This window comes from Astatotilapia calliptera, chromosome 5 (genome assembly GCF_900246225.1).
Source record: "Astatotilapia calliptera chromosome 5, fAstCal1.2, whole genome shotgun sequence".
Lineage (NCBI taxonomy): Eukaryota > Metazoa > Chordata > Actinopteri > Cichliformes > Cichlidae > Astatotilapia > Astatotilapia calliptera.
The window spans coordinates 28517605-28534084 of NC_039306.1; the positions used below are offsets into that span (position 1 = coordinate 28517605).

The following is a 16480-nucleotide window of genomic DNA, read 5'->3' on the forward strand; positions in this document are numbered from 1 at the left end:
ATGTGCTTTGTCTCTTACAGAATATTATTCAAATGTAACTAAGGCCACTCAGTTTCAGAATATCATCTCACATTCTAGGTGTTACAATATGGCATTAGTAATTTGTATCAGTCATTTTTTTAAGTTTTAGTCTTGCCAAAAAGTGAAAGAGACACATAGAATTGTTCAGAACAGATTTATTGTTGTGTTGCACTGAGATGTAGTGTTTTATTTGAATGCAATGAAAATTCGATCTTCTGTGTGATTTAACAATAAAGAACCAACTTACTTTTTACTAACCTAATAAATGTATATTAATTTACATATGTATAAAGTTTGAAATCCAATCTTCAGGATTTCACTCAAAGACTACTCAGGCCTACACCACACTTTGTGATCTGTAAGGTGTTAAGAACAATACATAAATTTCTCTGTACAATACATTTTATATATATCTTAAACCTTTCTGATTATAAAGAAATGTTGGATGAATTCATATAGTGAAAAAACCTTCACCAGCTCATACAATTTAAACTATACAATACTATGTTAAAGGTTCAATCACAAGAAATTTTGAAAGCAAACTCCCAAAGATTCCAGATGGACGAGTCAAGTCAACGTCGACAATTCTTCACATACTGATTCTGTATTCATTGTATGCTTTGCACAATTCCAATATTGACACTTAAATAACGCATATGATAATCAATTAAAACAAAATAACAAATATGAATGAATTTCCTTCTTACACAGTGATTCAACTTAAAAGTTCTACCTCATTGTTTCTTGTGAATGCATTTATTGTTGATATTGTCAGCTGATTCGTGCCCCAAAATAACACGTAAAGGAAACTGGTTTATTTCTGGTTCTTCAGCAATTCATCGATTTGGGTTTTGTACATATTCTTTACATCTTCAAGGTCCAGTCTCAGCTCCTCTGCTTCTTCAGCCTTTTCTCCATACATCTGCAGAATGGTGTTATGCCTCTGCTCCAGATCCTGAAATGCACAGCCACAATAATCAGAAGACACTCTGCAAATAAGCCCTCTCAAGAGGAAATATGATTCAATTCAAGTTTTGACATCTGGCAGCATGGAAAATGTATAACATTAATTCCCTGCGCTGTACAGCCTTGTACCTTCAGCTGAACTTTCAACTTGGGGATCTCTGTCACCTTCTCCTCCATCTCATCGTTTTGATTTGTGAGTCGAACCAGCTCCTGTGCCATCACAGATCGTCTCCTCTCCAGATTAGCGATCTCAAGCTAAAAAGGGGAGAAAAAGAAAAGGACAAAAAGGTGAGGTGCAGTACAAATAACTGCGTGCATTTGCTGATAGCAGAAGCAACAGCCTAATCACTAAAATTTTAATTCGACATTACCTGCAGCTGTGCTATCTCTCCTTCTCTCAGTTTGAGTTGAGACTGGAGGTTTTCTATGATGCTGGAGCCTCCAGACAGTCTGGCCGCCTCATACAGGTTGGTCCCACTCATCGACATGGACATAGTCATAGTGCCCAGTGAATGGTCTAAAGAGTCATCCTGCAGATGGATTAAGAAGAAGGAGAAAAATAATGTACAAAAGGACATCACAGCATTTAAAAACTCATCTTCAGTTTACAGAGCTTAACCTTTTTTATCATATTCCTAACTACCTCTATGAGAAAAGTAGAATGCACCTGTGAAAGAACAGAAGTGTGCAGCCCATTGTCTGCCCCACTCATCGAGCTGGAGCGAGACAAGGAGGGTGTAGATGATGCTAGGGCCTCTCCAACTGATTGTGTCGTGGCTTTTCGCTCCTGATAGGACACAATTGAAATAATGAAGTCATGACTGAATGAAGTCAAAACAGAAAAGAAAAGGAAAAAAAAACAACACATAAGAGATTCTCTCAAACCTTTTCCTTGAGTGCTTCCTGTGCCAAATAGCATTTCTTCTTTTCTTGCTCTACCTTCATCTTCTCCATCTCTAACTGATTAGTCAGCAGTAACTGGTAGAAGGAGCAAAAAAAAAGATGCCCATGAGAAATCATTTTCATACAGGACAACATCATAAGTAGAAAATAGCTTTTTTGGTACCTTTTCTTTCTTTGTTTCCTCTAACGTTCGATTGTGTTCTCCTTGCAGGTTTTCCAATTCAACACGATCCCTACATTGATAAAATGAGCAAGAAGTCACCAAAAAAAATTAAACAGCAATAAAAACAGTGCAATACATCTGTGAAATGCTACAAATGAAAGCCTAACTGTGTGATATAAAGGATTACTTTTCTACTTTTCTACATGGTTCCTCAGGGAGAAAAAAAAAGGTTTATATCTAATGTATTTATATTTCCAACAACTTGTTTTTTGTTAAAAGACCAAAAACAGTGACGAGCCAGCCAGGAGTCGAACCTAGAATCTTCTGATCCGTAGTCAGACGCGTTATCCATTGCGCCACTGGCCCCACCACACCCTCTGCTTTCCTCATCAAAGAAAACAGTCTGCCACTGAAACCACGTGCTGACACATGAGTGGGTGTTGAGGGGCCTCAGCTTCACAGTCACAAATGGCTTTGTTGAAAAACAAAAGCACTCCAGGAAGGATTAGCATTACAAGCGAGACTACTGTGACTCAGTTTTCCTGTCTCACTGAGAAAAACCCGAGCTACTCATTTCTTTTCACATACATATGAAAGAACAAAACCAAACTGCAATCTACAAACAAAGCCTAGCAGAGACTGTAAGATGTTTTTCACCATTAATCTTGACACAGAATATTTTTCTATTGGCACAACATAAAACCACAACCAAAGAGATTTCATTTCATTCAGAGCAACTAATGCAATAAATGCAGCATTTCATTGTGCTGCTCAAACTCTTTGTGTTGTTAACTGATGTTTCAAAGCAGGTTTTTGGAACCAATAAGAAAAACCACAGCGAAAAAAGACAAATGAAATTCAAAGTCAGGCTCTAAGTTCTACACAAAGCCTCTCTGACAACGTGGAGAACAATCCCATTTTTGACAGTCACACTAACACTTTTTTTTGTGCAAAGCAAAGAAAAGCCACCAACAACCAAACGGCAAAAATTGATAATTATCAAACAAACTAACCACACATATGTTTACTTTAACTCCACATATAAGCCACATACAGTAAACGCGGTATACATGATGATGGGGATGATCTACATGAGCACTTAACCCTGTAGACTCCAGTTTGTTTGGTTGGTTTTTTTAAATTTATTACCTGCTGCTCTCATCTTCCAATTTCTCCCTCTTGTTTTTCTCAGCATCCAGCTGTGCCAGAAGCCTGGCTTTCTCCTGCCGAAGCAAGGAATTCTGGGATTCCAGAGAGGCTAACTGGGACTTAATGGACAACAGTTCTTCTGTTGCTGATCGCTCTTTCTCCACAGCAATGGCTAGCTGCGCCTGGGCATCCGCTGTTTAGAGGGGGTGCAAAAACAAATCAAGCTTTTATTCCCCACTTTCTACGATACTGTAATTTGCTGTTTGTTTTACACAGACATGGTGTAAAAGCTTAAATCCCTAAGTCTCACCAAGCCTGTCAGAGATATTCTTCTCAAGTTTTTCCCACGAGGCCGTTTGACCACCCAGTGAGGCCTGTAGGTTTTCAATTTGTCGCAGTAAAGGTCGCGTGGTAGAGGTAACGCTCTGGCTGAGCTCCTGGTTCCTAGTTTCTGCATCCTGAAGTCTCTGACAGAAGACAAGAAATGATGGCATGCATTAAAAAAAGAATTCTGTTGCTATATTTAAAAAAAGATGAGCTCTTTACTGTCATTGTACATGTACCACGAAATTGTTGTAAAATTATTTTCTTCTATCAAAATGTATTTTTCGTCTATTGAGATAATTTAGTTGGAAATAGTATGCTACCTGTTGAAGTTCACTGATCTCCTCTCTCAAATAATCTTCTTTCCTGGCCTGCTGTTGCTCTGCTCTCTGCAGTGCCAGCCTCAGGTCAGCCACCTGTACACAGCATTAGACAACAATATAATGTTGAGTTAACTATTTTTTTTTAAATTGCACCAGTATCTTATAGTTGATGTTTATCACATGTGTTTTATATATTTAGTGTGTGGCCCAGTGTTACCTGGTTTGCTAGAGCTTCCTGTTGTATCTTGGCCTCCTCCTGAGCCTTCTCCAGAGCCAGACTCAGCTGTTCTCTGGCCTGAGTCTCCCTGCTCAGAGCCACCTCTTCAGCCTCACTGGCTCTGCTGGCATTTACCTTGTGTAGTTCTGCTAGCTCCCTAACAGAGATATTGAAGAAGACCATCATCACTGTGACTTTCCATAAATATTACAATCAGCACATGTATCTATGTATATTTATTTAGAGTGGTCCCGGCTCTAAGGTAATATAATAATGAGATGCCTTCGGCTACGTTCACACTGCAGGTGAAAGCGCATCAAATCCGATTTCTTTGACCCTATGCGACCCATATCCGATCATGGTATGACAGTGTGAATTTTCAAATCAGAGCTGGGTCACTTTCGTATGTGGTACTGAATCCGATACATATCCGATGTTTTAGAAAGCGACTGCTGTGTGAATGGTCATGTCACATTAAATCTGTCTTTTGCGTCACTGACACAAGACAGACGCCAATTATCAGCTCCGGAGAAGACATTGCAAACGCTTCCTGGCCATCAAGCGTAGATGTTAGTGAAACTGTTGGGAAGACAACGTTGGAGAAACGTGAGCATGTTATTTGTACTGTATAATCTGCAGATTCTGACAGAAATCTGCAGCTATCCTTTGAAGCACCGCTCCTCTAAAACAGCAATAAGGATAATTATTAGGTTATCTACATTATTATGTAAATAAAATAACTTAAAACAAAAATTGGGAAACGTAAAGTCCGAAGTCTTTATATTAAGGGCCATCAGTCAAACAATACTATTTGGTCTGGGTATAAACAGAGCGCGTTGTGTGTGACGTCTTCTTTTGAGCATTCGGGCCGCTTTGACCGTTCACACTAGAGAGCGTTTGCTGTCACATTTTATTTGTATTGTGAACAAGCAGACAAAAAATCGGATTTGATCAAAAAATCGGAATTGAGCATTAACACCTGCAGTGTGAACGTAGCCTTAGTGTACATGGAACGAGCATGGCCATGAATTGTCACTTTAAATGAAAGGCATGTGGAAAAACAACCACATGGCTTGTTCTGTTTTAAAATACATATCAAAGTTCAACTCGTGGTTGTAAAACATTTAATCAGCCTGACTTACACAAATTAGTTTTTGGCTTTTGGCCAAAATTTGTGTCTTCACAGTGTAAATATGGCAATGAGGAAATAGTATCAAGGGAAACATAGGGAGAGAAAAAACTTTGCAAAAAGAAAACAACATGGATGAGTGCACTCTAATAGCTCTGGTTAACATATGAATGTCTTTACGAATACAGTGACCATTTAGGATCTGCAAAGAATTTGTCATGTTGCAAGCTTATGAGGTTAGTTTGCTTACTTATAAGAGTTGTCCAGAGCAGCCTCGAGGCTCCTGTTTTTCTCCTGCAGCTCCTCAGTGTCTGACTGCAGCCTGCTCAGTTCCTTCTCCTGGCGCTCCACCACACCATTCAGCTTCTTGATGTTCTCTCTGTGCTGTTTCTCCACCTCCTCCTTTCCATCTAGAACCTGCACATAACAGGAAACCATGATCATTTTATAGTTGAAGTAAATATCAATAATTGTCTACACTGGATGGGCAAATGAGATACAAATGTGTTTGAGAAAAAAAAACAACTGAGAAAAAGTGACTTTATCATGTTACATTTACCAGTAATAAATGACTAGTAAATGCCATGATTTACAACATTGTTTTCTTTAGATCTCCTGCAAGAAAACAAAGTATAAGACTTTGGCTTGACATACCATACGTTACACGTGACCATGTTGAAGCCATAATCCACACTACCATAACAAACTGAGAAAACTAGTATGAGCAGCATTGTTTAACAGTGTAAGCAAATGTAACAGTGTTCTTAAGGTGTGCATTTACTCATCATTTTGGAAAGTGACATTTTTATTTTCCACAGTCTCAAGAGTATGATTCAAGGGGCTTTTTCATTTAAAACAGGGCAGAGGAGGCTGTTGAGAGCTTGAAAGCATTTTGGAATTACTTTCATTTTTAAAACAAGCCCCATCTAGTACCATTACTGAAAGGACATGCCAAAACATGCAATAAAAGTAAACCCCTCTTGTAATAAAACCAAATGAATTCCCATAAAATGAGAGCTGAAGAATAAAAACGCTCCCAATCAGCACAATTACGAGCAAGTTCAGCTTAATTATAAACTAATTAACAGGTACCTTTTGATTCTTCCAACATAAGATTTAACCACTAAACACTGAAAACAAAGAATTAATAATATTAATATTATGTTTTTAATTAAAAATTATGATAACATTTTCTTAAAAATTATTGTAAATTAAATTAAATTGCATATATAAACCCCCAAATCACAACAGTAACCTCAAGGCACTTTACATTGTAAGGTAAATACTAGAGATGGCACGATACCACTTTTTTATGTCCGATACCGATATCACAAATTTGGATATCTGCCGATACTGATATGAATCCGATATAGTGTTTTTTAATCAATAAAACGTTTTTTTAATATCTTGCAGCTTTTTGTATAAGTTCATACTCAAGTTACAAAAACAAACACTAAAGCCATTCTGATATACCTGTATGTAAAAAATACACTGCACCCAAAATATTTCATAGTTCAGCAAAACTGATCAATCTAATAACCTTAAACCTACTCCATCCTTCCTATTCTGGTATTTTAAAGAGTACTTAGCAGAAATATTAAGCAACCTAACTAATAGGGTTGCAAACTCCCAGCAAAAAAAAAAATAGGGAAACACCCTCCACCTCGTGATGCTTAATCGACGTAATCAACTTTAATTTGATGCAGTGTGAAGAAAAAAATGCACAGAAATAAAAACATTTTCTACAATAATTAAATAGATTCAACATCTTTCTTCAACAGAACTGCAGACTGCACAGATGGTATCTTCCCAAAGGAAAAAGTAGTATAGCTTACTAGGGTATATTAGACTTAATAGTTACTATATACAGTAATGGACTTCTATATATTCTACATCAGATTAAAACTTTGGGTGTCAGATTCGGATAATTATTTATTAAAAGCTCAACATTTTAAATGAGAATAAGAAAGAAAAGTATGTCTTTGTGCCCCCTTTTCCCTGTTAATGCCCTATCGGCCCCCCTGGCTAAACTTTGCTAGATCGGCTCCTGCACAGTTACCAGTCGTCAGCTACATAGAAAAAGATCCTGGTGTAGAAAGTAATAATAAATAAATTCTAACAACAGATTATCAAGCTGAAACGTGCTGCTGTTGTTCAGCTGCTGGTTTCCTCTTTCTGGCGCGAAGTGGGCCAAAAACAAAGAAGAGAGACGGACTCGCGACAGAAAAGCCGATCAGCTGATCATTGATCAGTTTCATGATTGAAGTAGCAGCAGGAGAGGAAGGAAGAGAGAGAGGCAGTTGGTCCATATGTTGTTAAGCTTAACGCGGGAATGCTTTACAAACATTCAGAGATGAACTTACACATTTGCTTTACTTCTCTCTGGGATCACTTCCTCGGAGATGAAATGACGGTTTGGCTACAAATACACACAGCAGCACTATCACGTGACGCACACTGCTCCGACGTGCTACCGTTATGAGCCAAGTTACGCTGTGTCGCAAGTTTTGTGAGGTGCTTTTTTGATATTTAATGGATCAGTTTACATTTTTTATTTCTCTCCGATATCTGATCCAATAATTTAGGTCAGTATTGGACCGATACCGATACGTAATATTGGATCGGTCCATCTCTAGTAAAATACCCTAAAATAATAGCGACTATCAGATGAACCCTATATGAACACGCACTTGGCGACAGTGAAAAGAAAAAACTCCCTCTTAACAGGAAGAACTGGAAGCCGTGATCGGTTAAAGGTGAGGGAAGGAAGAGAGAACAAAATAAGTTGATCCAGGAAAATGAAATTAAACACAAAAACTCAAACTAAACTGCCTTAAGACTAAAATGCTTTAAATAACAGTTGGGTATGAACTTTTATTCAAGTGTAGTATTGAACACATCCCAAATCCCTACCTGCTGGAGCTGTCTCAGCTCTTCCTCTTGATCCTTGATTTTCTTTTGTTGTTTGGTGATCTTTGTGTCACTCTCCTTCTCCTTCACACGCAGTTTCTTGATGATGTTGCTGTGCTGTAGCTGCTGTTTGGACAGCTTTTCACCTAAAAGTGAGAAAAATAAAAACCTACTCAGACACTTTAACAAAGCCGATATGTGATGCTAAGTGGGGCGATCGTGGCTCAAGAGTTGGGAGTTCGCCTTGTAATCGGAAGGTTGCCGGTCCGAGCCCCGGTTTGGACAGTCTCGGTCATTGTGTCCTTGGGCAAGACACTTCACCCGTTGCCTACTGGTGGTGGTCAGAGGGCCCAGTGGCGCCAGTGTCCGACAGCCTCGCCTCTGTCAGTGCGCCCCAGGGTGGCTGTGGCTAAAATGTGTGTGTGTGAATGGGTGGATGACTGGATATGTAAAGCGCTTTGGGGTCCTTAGGGACTAGTAAAGCGCTAAATAAATACAGGCCATTTACCATTTAATCAGTAATAACCTAACAAGTAAGAGCTACTGTCCTACCAAGTGTTGATTATGCCATCTGTTGGTTGCGGTGGAAAAAAAACATGTTCCATAAACAAGTCTTACCCTCTTCCAGCAGACCTCTGATCTGCTCCTCCTTCTCCTTGATGATCTCCATTGTATCACTGGCGTTTAGTCTTGTGGAAAGCTCCTCTCGCAAACCCTTTATCTCCTACAGCACCAAAAGAATAAAATAAAATCTTTGCCACAAAAATTTTGGACATGTAAAATTTTAATTGTCCATCTAGAAGTAATTGTGGTAGGAGAAATACATGAAAGGTCAGCACCTTTCATTTATTTTGTTAATCATAAGTTAACAAGTCACAGACTAAGAGCTCTTAGCATTACCTTCTTAGCTATGTCTCTCTCTTTGCAGGCCAGCTGAGCCTTCCTTTCTGCCTCTGCTATACGCTGGGTGAGCTCTTCCTTCAGGGACTGAACAGTGGAGCTCTCCTCCTTCAGACCTATCACTTCACTGGAGGATGAAAGATTTCATTAGTTTAAAAGCTCATTTTGAAAGACAACCTCAAGACCAAGCCAGCGTTTAAAAATCCATACTAGTAGATTAGTATGACAATTCAGAGTCACTTAATTTTTAAGTAAAGGATTTGAAATTCTTAGCAGACTCTTACAGTACTGTCATGCCAATTTAGAAATCCATTTCATTAAATCAGATTGACTTATTCTCCCCTTGCTTGCTCAGTGTTTGCACAGTGGCATTATGCTGGTGACATTTCATCTCACCTACATATCCGGAAGACCAGCACTCCTGGCAAGACTGTTTACACTTCCTTTGTGAACCAGGTGTCTGCCTCATACTCACTCTTTCAGATTGTCACACTCCTCCTCCAGTGTGGCCTTGTCTTTGCTAACTGCCAGCAGCTGAGACTCTCTCTTCTCAAGACGCCCTGATAGCTCATCAATAACCTATAACGTGACCACAACATGCTCTGTATTTACAGAAGATTCTAAAAATGTCGCAAAAGAAATCATTTGGTTCTGTTTAACAAGAAGCGAAATTCTTAAAGTTTATCAATAAAGATTCCAATTTGTCAGGTAAATACATATTTATGGATAAAGAGAAACATTACTTAGATTATAAGCACTGTTACTCAATTCACTGAAAATAAATCCATGACTACTTTTAATACAACCAAGTAAACGATTTAGTCCTTTCTTAAGCAAATATTCAACAAAATTGCTGATTAAAAAGAAGCTTTAAAATAATCTTAAACAGAAAAAACAAAGTACCTAAAGTCACACTAAATGCGCTGAAGATCAAGCGCTGTACAGTTCACAAGCTGTCATGATGCTGTGACATGACAATCTAACAAAGCAATTTCTCCCTTTCTTTCATATGGAGGAGAAAAACTATGCTAAAAATGTTTTTTGTAAATTTATTATTTTTAAATGTGACTCATTTGCCACTTCATCAGTTATACATTACTTTTCAGTTACAGATAAAAACCTACCCTTCTTTGAGCAGTAACCATTTTGCAGGTTGTATTCAATGGATTTTAGAAGCAATATGGACTTTTTCCAACTAGATCTGGCAGTATGTGCATTGCATAAACAATCTTTTCAAATGACAGGACCAGATGCAGACAGCATTTGGTTACCTTCTGAAGCTCCAGTATCTGGACAGTTGAGGCACTTTTCATTTCTGCAGTGATTGGTGGAGTGATCTGTTCTTCAGCTGCAGCGGTGGCATCAGACAGTGTGAGATTAGCCTCCTGCTCTGTCAAGTCTTCGGGCTGCTCGCTATTCACAGGTGTCGCACTTCGTCCGCTTTCCTCCATCTCATCCAGCGACTGCTCCCGCATTGTTTCAGTGAATCCCTCCTCGTCATCTTCTTCCTTCTCATCTACCTTTGCTGCCTCTCCACCTTCCTGCTTCTGACATTCAGCTTGTTGCACTGTTAAAGGGGCAGGACCCGCAGTGACGGATGCTAGAGTCCGACTGCCAGGGATTTCGTCATCCGAGTTGACCTCACTGACGCTCCGGCTATCCAGTGACTGCACGCTAAAGGAATCAATACGCTCAAATGCATCTGAGGAGGAACCACAGCTCTCTGTGAGTTTTGGGTAGTCTTCTAGTCTAGGAAAATCTCCACATGTGGAGGCAGTGAGAAGCTGGAAGGAGCCCTGCATTAGGTGAAGGCCAGTCTTTCCTTCACCGGTTTCTTGTCTAGAGCTGGCTGAGCTCTCGCTCAGCACACTCTCATGGTCAAGCACTTCAATGTCACTGGTGGTTGAGGTTCCTGAGGAGAAAGCACTAACTGGAGGAGAGGGTGTATCATTCTGACGATCCTCTGTCTTTGAGTCTTTATGCTCTAGGAGTACTTCCTTAGTGGATACGGGAGGTGACGGATCAGAAGGGGCAGCACTCTTAGGTTGAGGGGAATCTGTGGTATCCTTCTCTGGTTGGTGTTCTATTGAAGTGTGTGACTGCTCTGCTTTTGAGTCAACAGAAACTACTGAGTCAGCATCTGTTTTCACACTGCTTGCTTTACTGTCAGAGTCACAAGGAAGATCACTGGAAGAGGAAACAGGAGAAACTGGCTGCAGGAGGACAGTGTCTGCTGGTGAGGGCTTGATCTCCACCACCTGGATCTCACCAGCTTTCTGACTCTCATGGATCTTATCAGCAGGTCCAGATTGAGGATCCTCAACCACGAATGACATTTGACTCTCCACATCTTTTTGGACAACAGCCTCTTTGATTTGCTTTTCTTTCTCTTGAGGCCGCCTTTGAGACTTAGTAGGGGGTACTGACACAACCTGAGTTTTGGTGACAGCCTGTGAATCTCCAGGTGACAAAAAGGCACTGAAAAAATTTTCGGATTCATCCACAACAGTACGAGTGACGGGAGTAGTGATGGCTTCCGATGAAGGGGGTGGTGTGATGGTCTTTTCCTCGGCGGGTGCTTCCCACTGTGTCAACCCCCAGCCTCCACTTAATGAAAGCTTTCCAGGTAATGTGACATCTGCTGAGAAAGATTATTTATGTCAAGTCTTTCGATAGCTTTAGCTTCTAATTTTACATTTGCATATCATTTACATACATCAACATTAGCTGTTAACACGCTATATTACATTAATTACTTACCGTGGTGGGGCATTACAGTTGTACCATCCCACTGGTCCTCCTCTTTGATGTCCAGAACTCGGTCGATTGACTTCTGAGCTGATGTTAAAGCTTGTTTAGCGAAGCTGGACAGGTGAGATGCGTTGAACCAACTCATTTTGCTTATAAGGCAAGACAGCAAACAAACTCCAAGTTCAGGATTTGTAACACGGATGTTAGAGCGAATTCAGCGTCAGCAGAAGAATACGTTTATTTTTTCCGTTTTTCCATTTTTTTATATAGATATATAATCAACGCCGACTGGTTGGGAATAATCTGCACTGTCAAAAAACGGACTGTCCACTCCAAGCTTTGATGACAGCAAGTTACCAAACAGCTAGTTAGCAATGCATACCTTTGGTGTATATGGACAGTACCAATGCACTATAGTTTCGGATCGAAAACTGACAAGCTGGCCCTCAAAATCGCTTTCACGCCAAAGGTCAGTCATGCAGGAATACAGTTATCCCCAGAACTCTGCAACCATCGCAAATTCAGACCATTCTCACGTTTAATCCCAAATTTCACGGCTACTTTCCTTGGTTGTCATCGTTTGTTTTGGTCGCTCACAACTTGTAGCAATGCTAGCATTAGCTTGCTCGCTGCTTCCTTTTCCACGTAGCACAGTGACGTCATTATCCGGTCTGAGCCGTAACCCAGCGAAGAAGCGCGTCCGTGCCCCTCCCCCTCCGTAAATATTAGCACAACAGACAGCTATCAGCCAGTAAACGGTATCATTGGTTATTAAACTGTCTCTTAAATCTATTTTTGTGTTTTATTTATTAACCGAGGATACGAGTAAAATAAGGAGTAAAAGAGAGTTTGACTTTGAAACCATTTTTCATTCGTTTCATCAGTGTTTATTAACCAAAAATGTTTGTTTGATTGATGCAAAGAACTTTCTTAGAAGGAAAACCGAAAATTCAGCTTTAGAGAAAGGACATTGCAATATGGTCTGAAAATAAGAACATGAACAAAATATATATATATTGGGGTTTTTTTTGTTGTGATATAACCCTGGCATTCAAAGGCTGTATGTAAATATGTTAAGCTTCTGAAGTTTACCCTGGCTCTTGAGCAATCCTTTTGGGAACCAGATCCACATAGGACGTAGTGCCAACTCCTGCTGAGAATAATCTCATTATAACACATTTAATTGGAAATATCTATATTTAAAAATATGTGAATGTGCTTGAATATGTGAGGAAAAATATTTGGTTATTTAAAGGTGGATTTTGATGTAATTTGTTTGCTAAAACAGTATTTTCTGGTTTGTTGCCTCAGGGATACTATGCAGTTAAATCACCTTTCTTAGGGCAATACTGATAGTGCCTCTAAACTTTGGTATTTGAGACTGCTTGTTTTAGGTTTTAGGTGCTTAACTGCTCTAAAACACCTGATTCTGATCCATTTATCAAGCACCTGCCATGTTTAATACCCAGCTGATCATCTGAACTGTTGGAGCAGAGATTGGGGTCATGGTTTTGAGTTTGGTTAAGTGGTGCAAACCATACATTAATATTAACTAACTTCTAGGAAATGAGCAACAACAGTGTGTATCTATATAACACATTTTCTAGTTGTTTCCACCTCATCCAAAAAAAGAAAATTACAAAGATGTTTAATATCAAGTGTAAATTGGCTTTGCACCACAAATACAGGTGATCTAATTAGAGATGGAACCATATAACAAAACATTAACAGCTTTTGTGTTAACATTTATATATAAACAACATAAAAATGATTAGATTAAAAAAAATGAATAGAACACCTGCTGACCTGTTCCTCTGGTAGATTTTGGATGTGAGGGGGACCTCAGTAAGTAACTGCTGTTGATGGCTTTTTGAGTTGGGTGGAGATGTTGACATTGCAGGAGAGGTTTTCGAAGATTTAGACACCTAGGCTCCACCTGTTTGATAGAAGCAAATCTAGTAGAATTTATACATTTTCTTTGTTTTGTTTCGGTTTATCTGTCATTTTCTTTTTTTTTAATTGAGCAGCTAACACAGCTAACACAGCTAACGCCTAACAGGAAGAAGGTGCATGGTTTTGTTGAGCCTGATCCCTGCAGTTTAGGAAAAGAGATTTACTGTCATGCTACGGGATACATTTGGTTACGTATAGGTTCATAGTCAGACGGAGGACGCTTCAGCATGCCAGAAAAAGAGGACAGGAGAATTTAGATAGTAACAAAACCCCTAACATTAGTGCTTCTCCAATTTTTCCTCTTGATTTTGAAGTATTTCTTTTTTCATCGTATCACTGGAGATGCTACCACACCAAAACATTGACACCAGTGTTATATTCAGACCTGGACAAGTAAAGACATGGCAAATTGTATAATCAGTCAAATGAACAGGTTATAATCCACAATCAAGAAAACGAATCAGAAAGGAGACTCAAAATAGTCAGTCCTCAACTGAATATTTGGTTGATTTTGTAGCATCTTATTTATTTTATCGTGCTGTATGTCTGTTGGATTAGACAACTGAAGTTCGGTTACAAGTTATGTTCAAATTAACTTAAATTTTATTCAGTTTTTTATATAAACCACATATAGCCAATAATTTCCAACTACAGTTCTCAAGACAAAAGCTCCAACAATCAAATGATCCCCTGTGAGCAAGCAATTAGCAAGACCAGGGAAGAAAAACCTCAGTTTAACAGGAAGAAACCTCCTGCACAACCAGGCTCAGGGAGGGGCAGCCTTCTGCTGGGTCCAACTGGGGCTGTTAATGGAACAAGATGTGAAAAAGGAAAACATACAGAGACAGGACAAACCACACCCTATTAGTTATAGAAGAGAAAGGTTAATGACGTATAGTAGCTGTCATGATATGAAGTAATAAGACATGGGGTATCTTCAACACCACTTGCTTTATTGAACCGTAGCAGGAGCGTACATGGCTATAGCAATACTCTGTAGCATAGCCTGTCCTAAAGAGTCCTCCCATGGTCGCCCCCTCTGGTAGCCTTACTAGGACAATATAGATGAGATTTGAGTTGCGAGATTTCAAAACAGTAGTGGAATATAAATACAACCTCCATGCTCTGTAAGGGTTAACTGACCAAGAAGGAGAGTGATGGAGTGCTCTGCTAGATGGGCTGGCCTCCACAGTCCCGTGACCTAAACCCAATTGAGATGGTTTGGGATGAGATGGACAGCAGAGTGAAGGCAAAAGGGCTGACAAGTGCTCAGCACCTTGAGACTCCTTCAAGACCGTTGGAAAACCATTTCAGGTGACTGCCTCATGAAGCTCAGTGAGAGAATGCCAAGAGTGTGCAAAGCAGTAATCAAAGCAAAAGGTGGCTGTTCTGAACAATCTAAAATACAAAGCATGTTTTGGGTTATATCACATTTTTTTGTTTATTACATAATTTTGATGCCTTTAAAGAGAATCTACAATGTAAATGCCCCCCTCCCCTCTTTTGGGGTTCTTGCTCCAACAATTAATTTTAGTAGTTAAGAAATACAGAAAAATAACTCTAAATAATACAAAAAAAGCCTTCACATTCATTTATGACCTTGAACTGGATTTTTGTTGTTGTCGTTTTTTATAGTGTGGTAACAATAGTTCTATCCTATCAGCAAAGTGGTCTTACCTCTAGGGGGTTGAGGTCAACCTCTGAGATCAGTTTTAATCTCTAGCAGATATGCTGCTGTCCCATTATAAAGTTATAGTAGTCACTGAGATCAGAATTACAAAATTCTAAGGGGGCATTGTTTTATTGGGGCGACCGTGGCTCAGGGGGTTGGGAAGCGTATCTGTAACCGGAAGGTCGCCAGTTCGATCCCCGGGCTCCCTGTCCTGGTCGTTGTGTCTTTGGGCAAGACACTTTACCCTACTGGTGTTGGCCAGAGGGGCCGATGGCACGATATAGCAGCCTCGCTTCTGTCAGTCTGCCCCAGGGCAGCTGTGGCTACATCTGTAGCTTACCTCCACCAGTGTGTGAATGAATAGTGGCATTGTAAAGCGCTTTGGGTGCCTTGAAAAGTGCTATATAAATCCAATCCATTATTATTATTTTATTTTTGAAACAGTCACTCACTGACCCTACAGCAATGTCACAGCAGGGAATTTATGTGTTTTGAGCACTTTTGTTCCCATTTCAGAGGTACTGGTACCTGATAATGTTCTCACTGATCATTTGTGTTCTCTCCAATATGACTACCTCCACACACACACAGTCAAACTGGTGAACCACTGAAAATACCAATGAATTATATTTGTAATTGTGAAAGGCAATCACTACTGTTAAAAATATATGTTAATATGAATAAAAGAACCTTTGGCAGTGACTGACCTTGATCCTAGAACGAAAAGGACACTAAATCAAAAAAGTGGAGGAAAGGTGGTTTTATATGGTTTTACCAATTCAAATTTTGAATCCATTATTTTCCTTTTTTTTCAAGATTTTGAAAATCAGTTTTTCTTTAAAAAAAAAAAAGATTTTTATTTAATAGATTAATAGTTCATTTACAAATATTTGTTTATAATTATTCTTTTCATTTTCCTTTTAAGTTATCAAACAAGAGTCAAATTTAATGTCTAAATGAATAGAAGATATTAAAATGAATGTATAAAATGTATTTCCTCAGGAACATAGATGTGTGAATTACTGCATAATTAATTAATAAATCACAAAAAACCCCACTTGTCTTTCCTCTTCCTGCCACACATTAAGTGCACACAAAC

The 16480-nt window shown here is 39.2% G+C and overlaps 1 protein-coding gene and 1 non-coding gene across 3 annotated transcripts; both read right to left on the minus strand.

Annotated features, from left to right (window-relative positions):
- Positions 1-159: 159 nt before the first annotated feature.
- Positions 160-12427, minus strand: tmf1 (TATA element modulatory factor 1). 2 transcript variants are annotated; one of them, XM_026168682.1, is made up of 17 exons: positions 11766-12427; positions 10277-11646; positions 9481-9584; positions 9006-9132; positions 8724-8829; positions 8109-8251; positions 5446-5612; positions 4067-4223; positions 3850-3942; positions 3513-3669; positions 3203-3395; positions 2054-2123; positions 1873-1965; positions 1655-1774; positions 1359-1517; positions 1117-1242; positions 160-976 (listed from the first exon to the last, which is right to left on the minus strand). In XM_026168682.1, the coding sequence occupies exons 1-17, from the start codon at positions 11899-11901 to the stop codon at positions 836-838; spliced, it is 3462 nt and encodes a 1153-aa protein (XP_026024467.1). In that variant the 5' UTR covers positions 11902-12427; the 3' UTR covers positions 160-835. The 2 variants fall into 2 exon arrangements, with proteins under 2 accessions (XP_026024467.1, XP_026024468.1); XM_026168683.1 differs by having other exon boundaries at positions 10277-11643; positions 11766-12426.
- On the minus strand, positions 2347-2419 carry trnar-acg (transfer RNA arginine (anticodon ACG)). Its single transcript has one exon. It is a non-coding gene; the product is annotated as a tRNA-Arg (tRNA).
- Positions 12428-16480: the final 4053 nt, after the last annotated feature.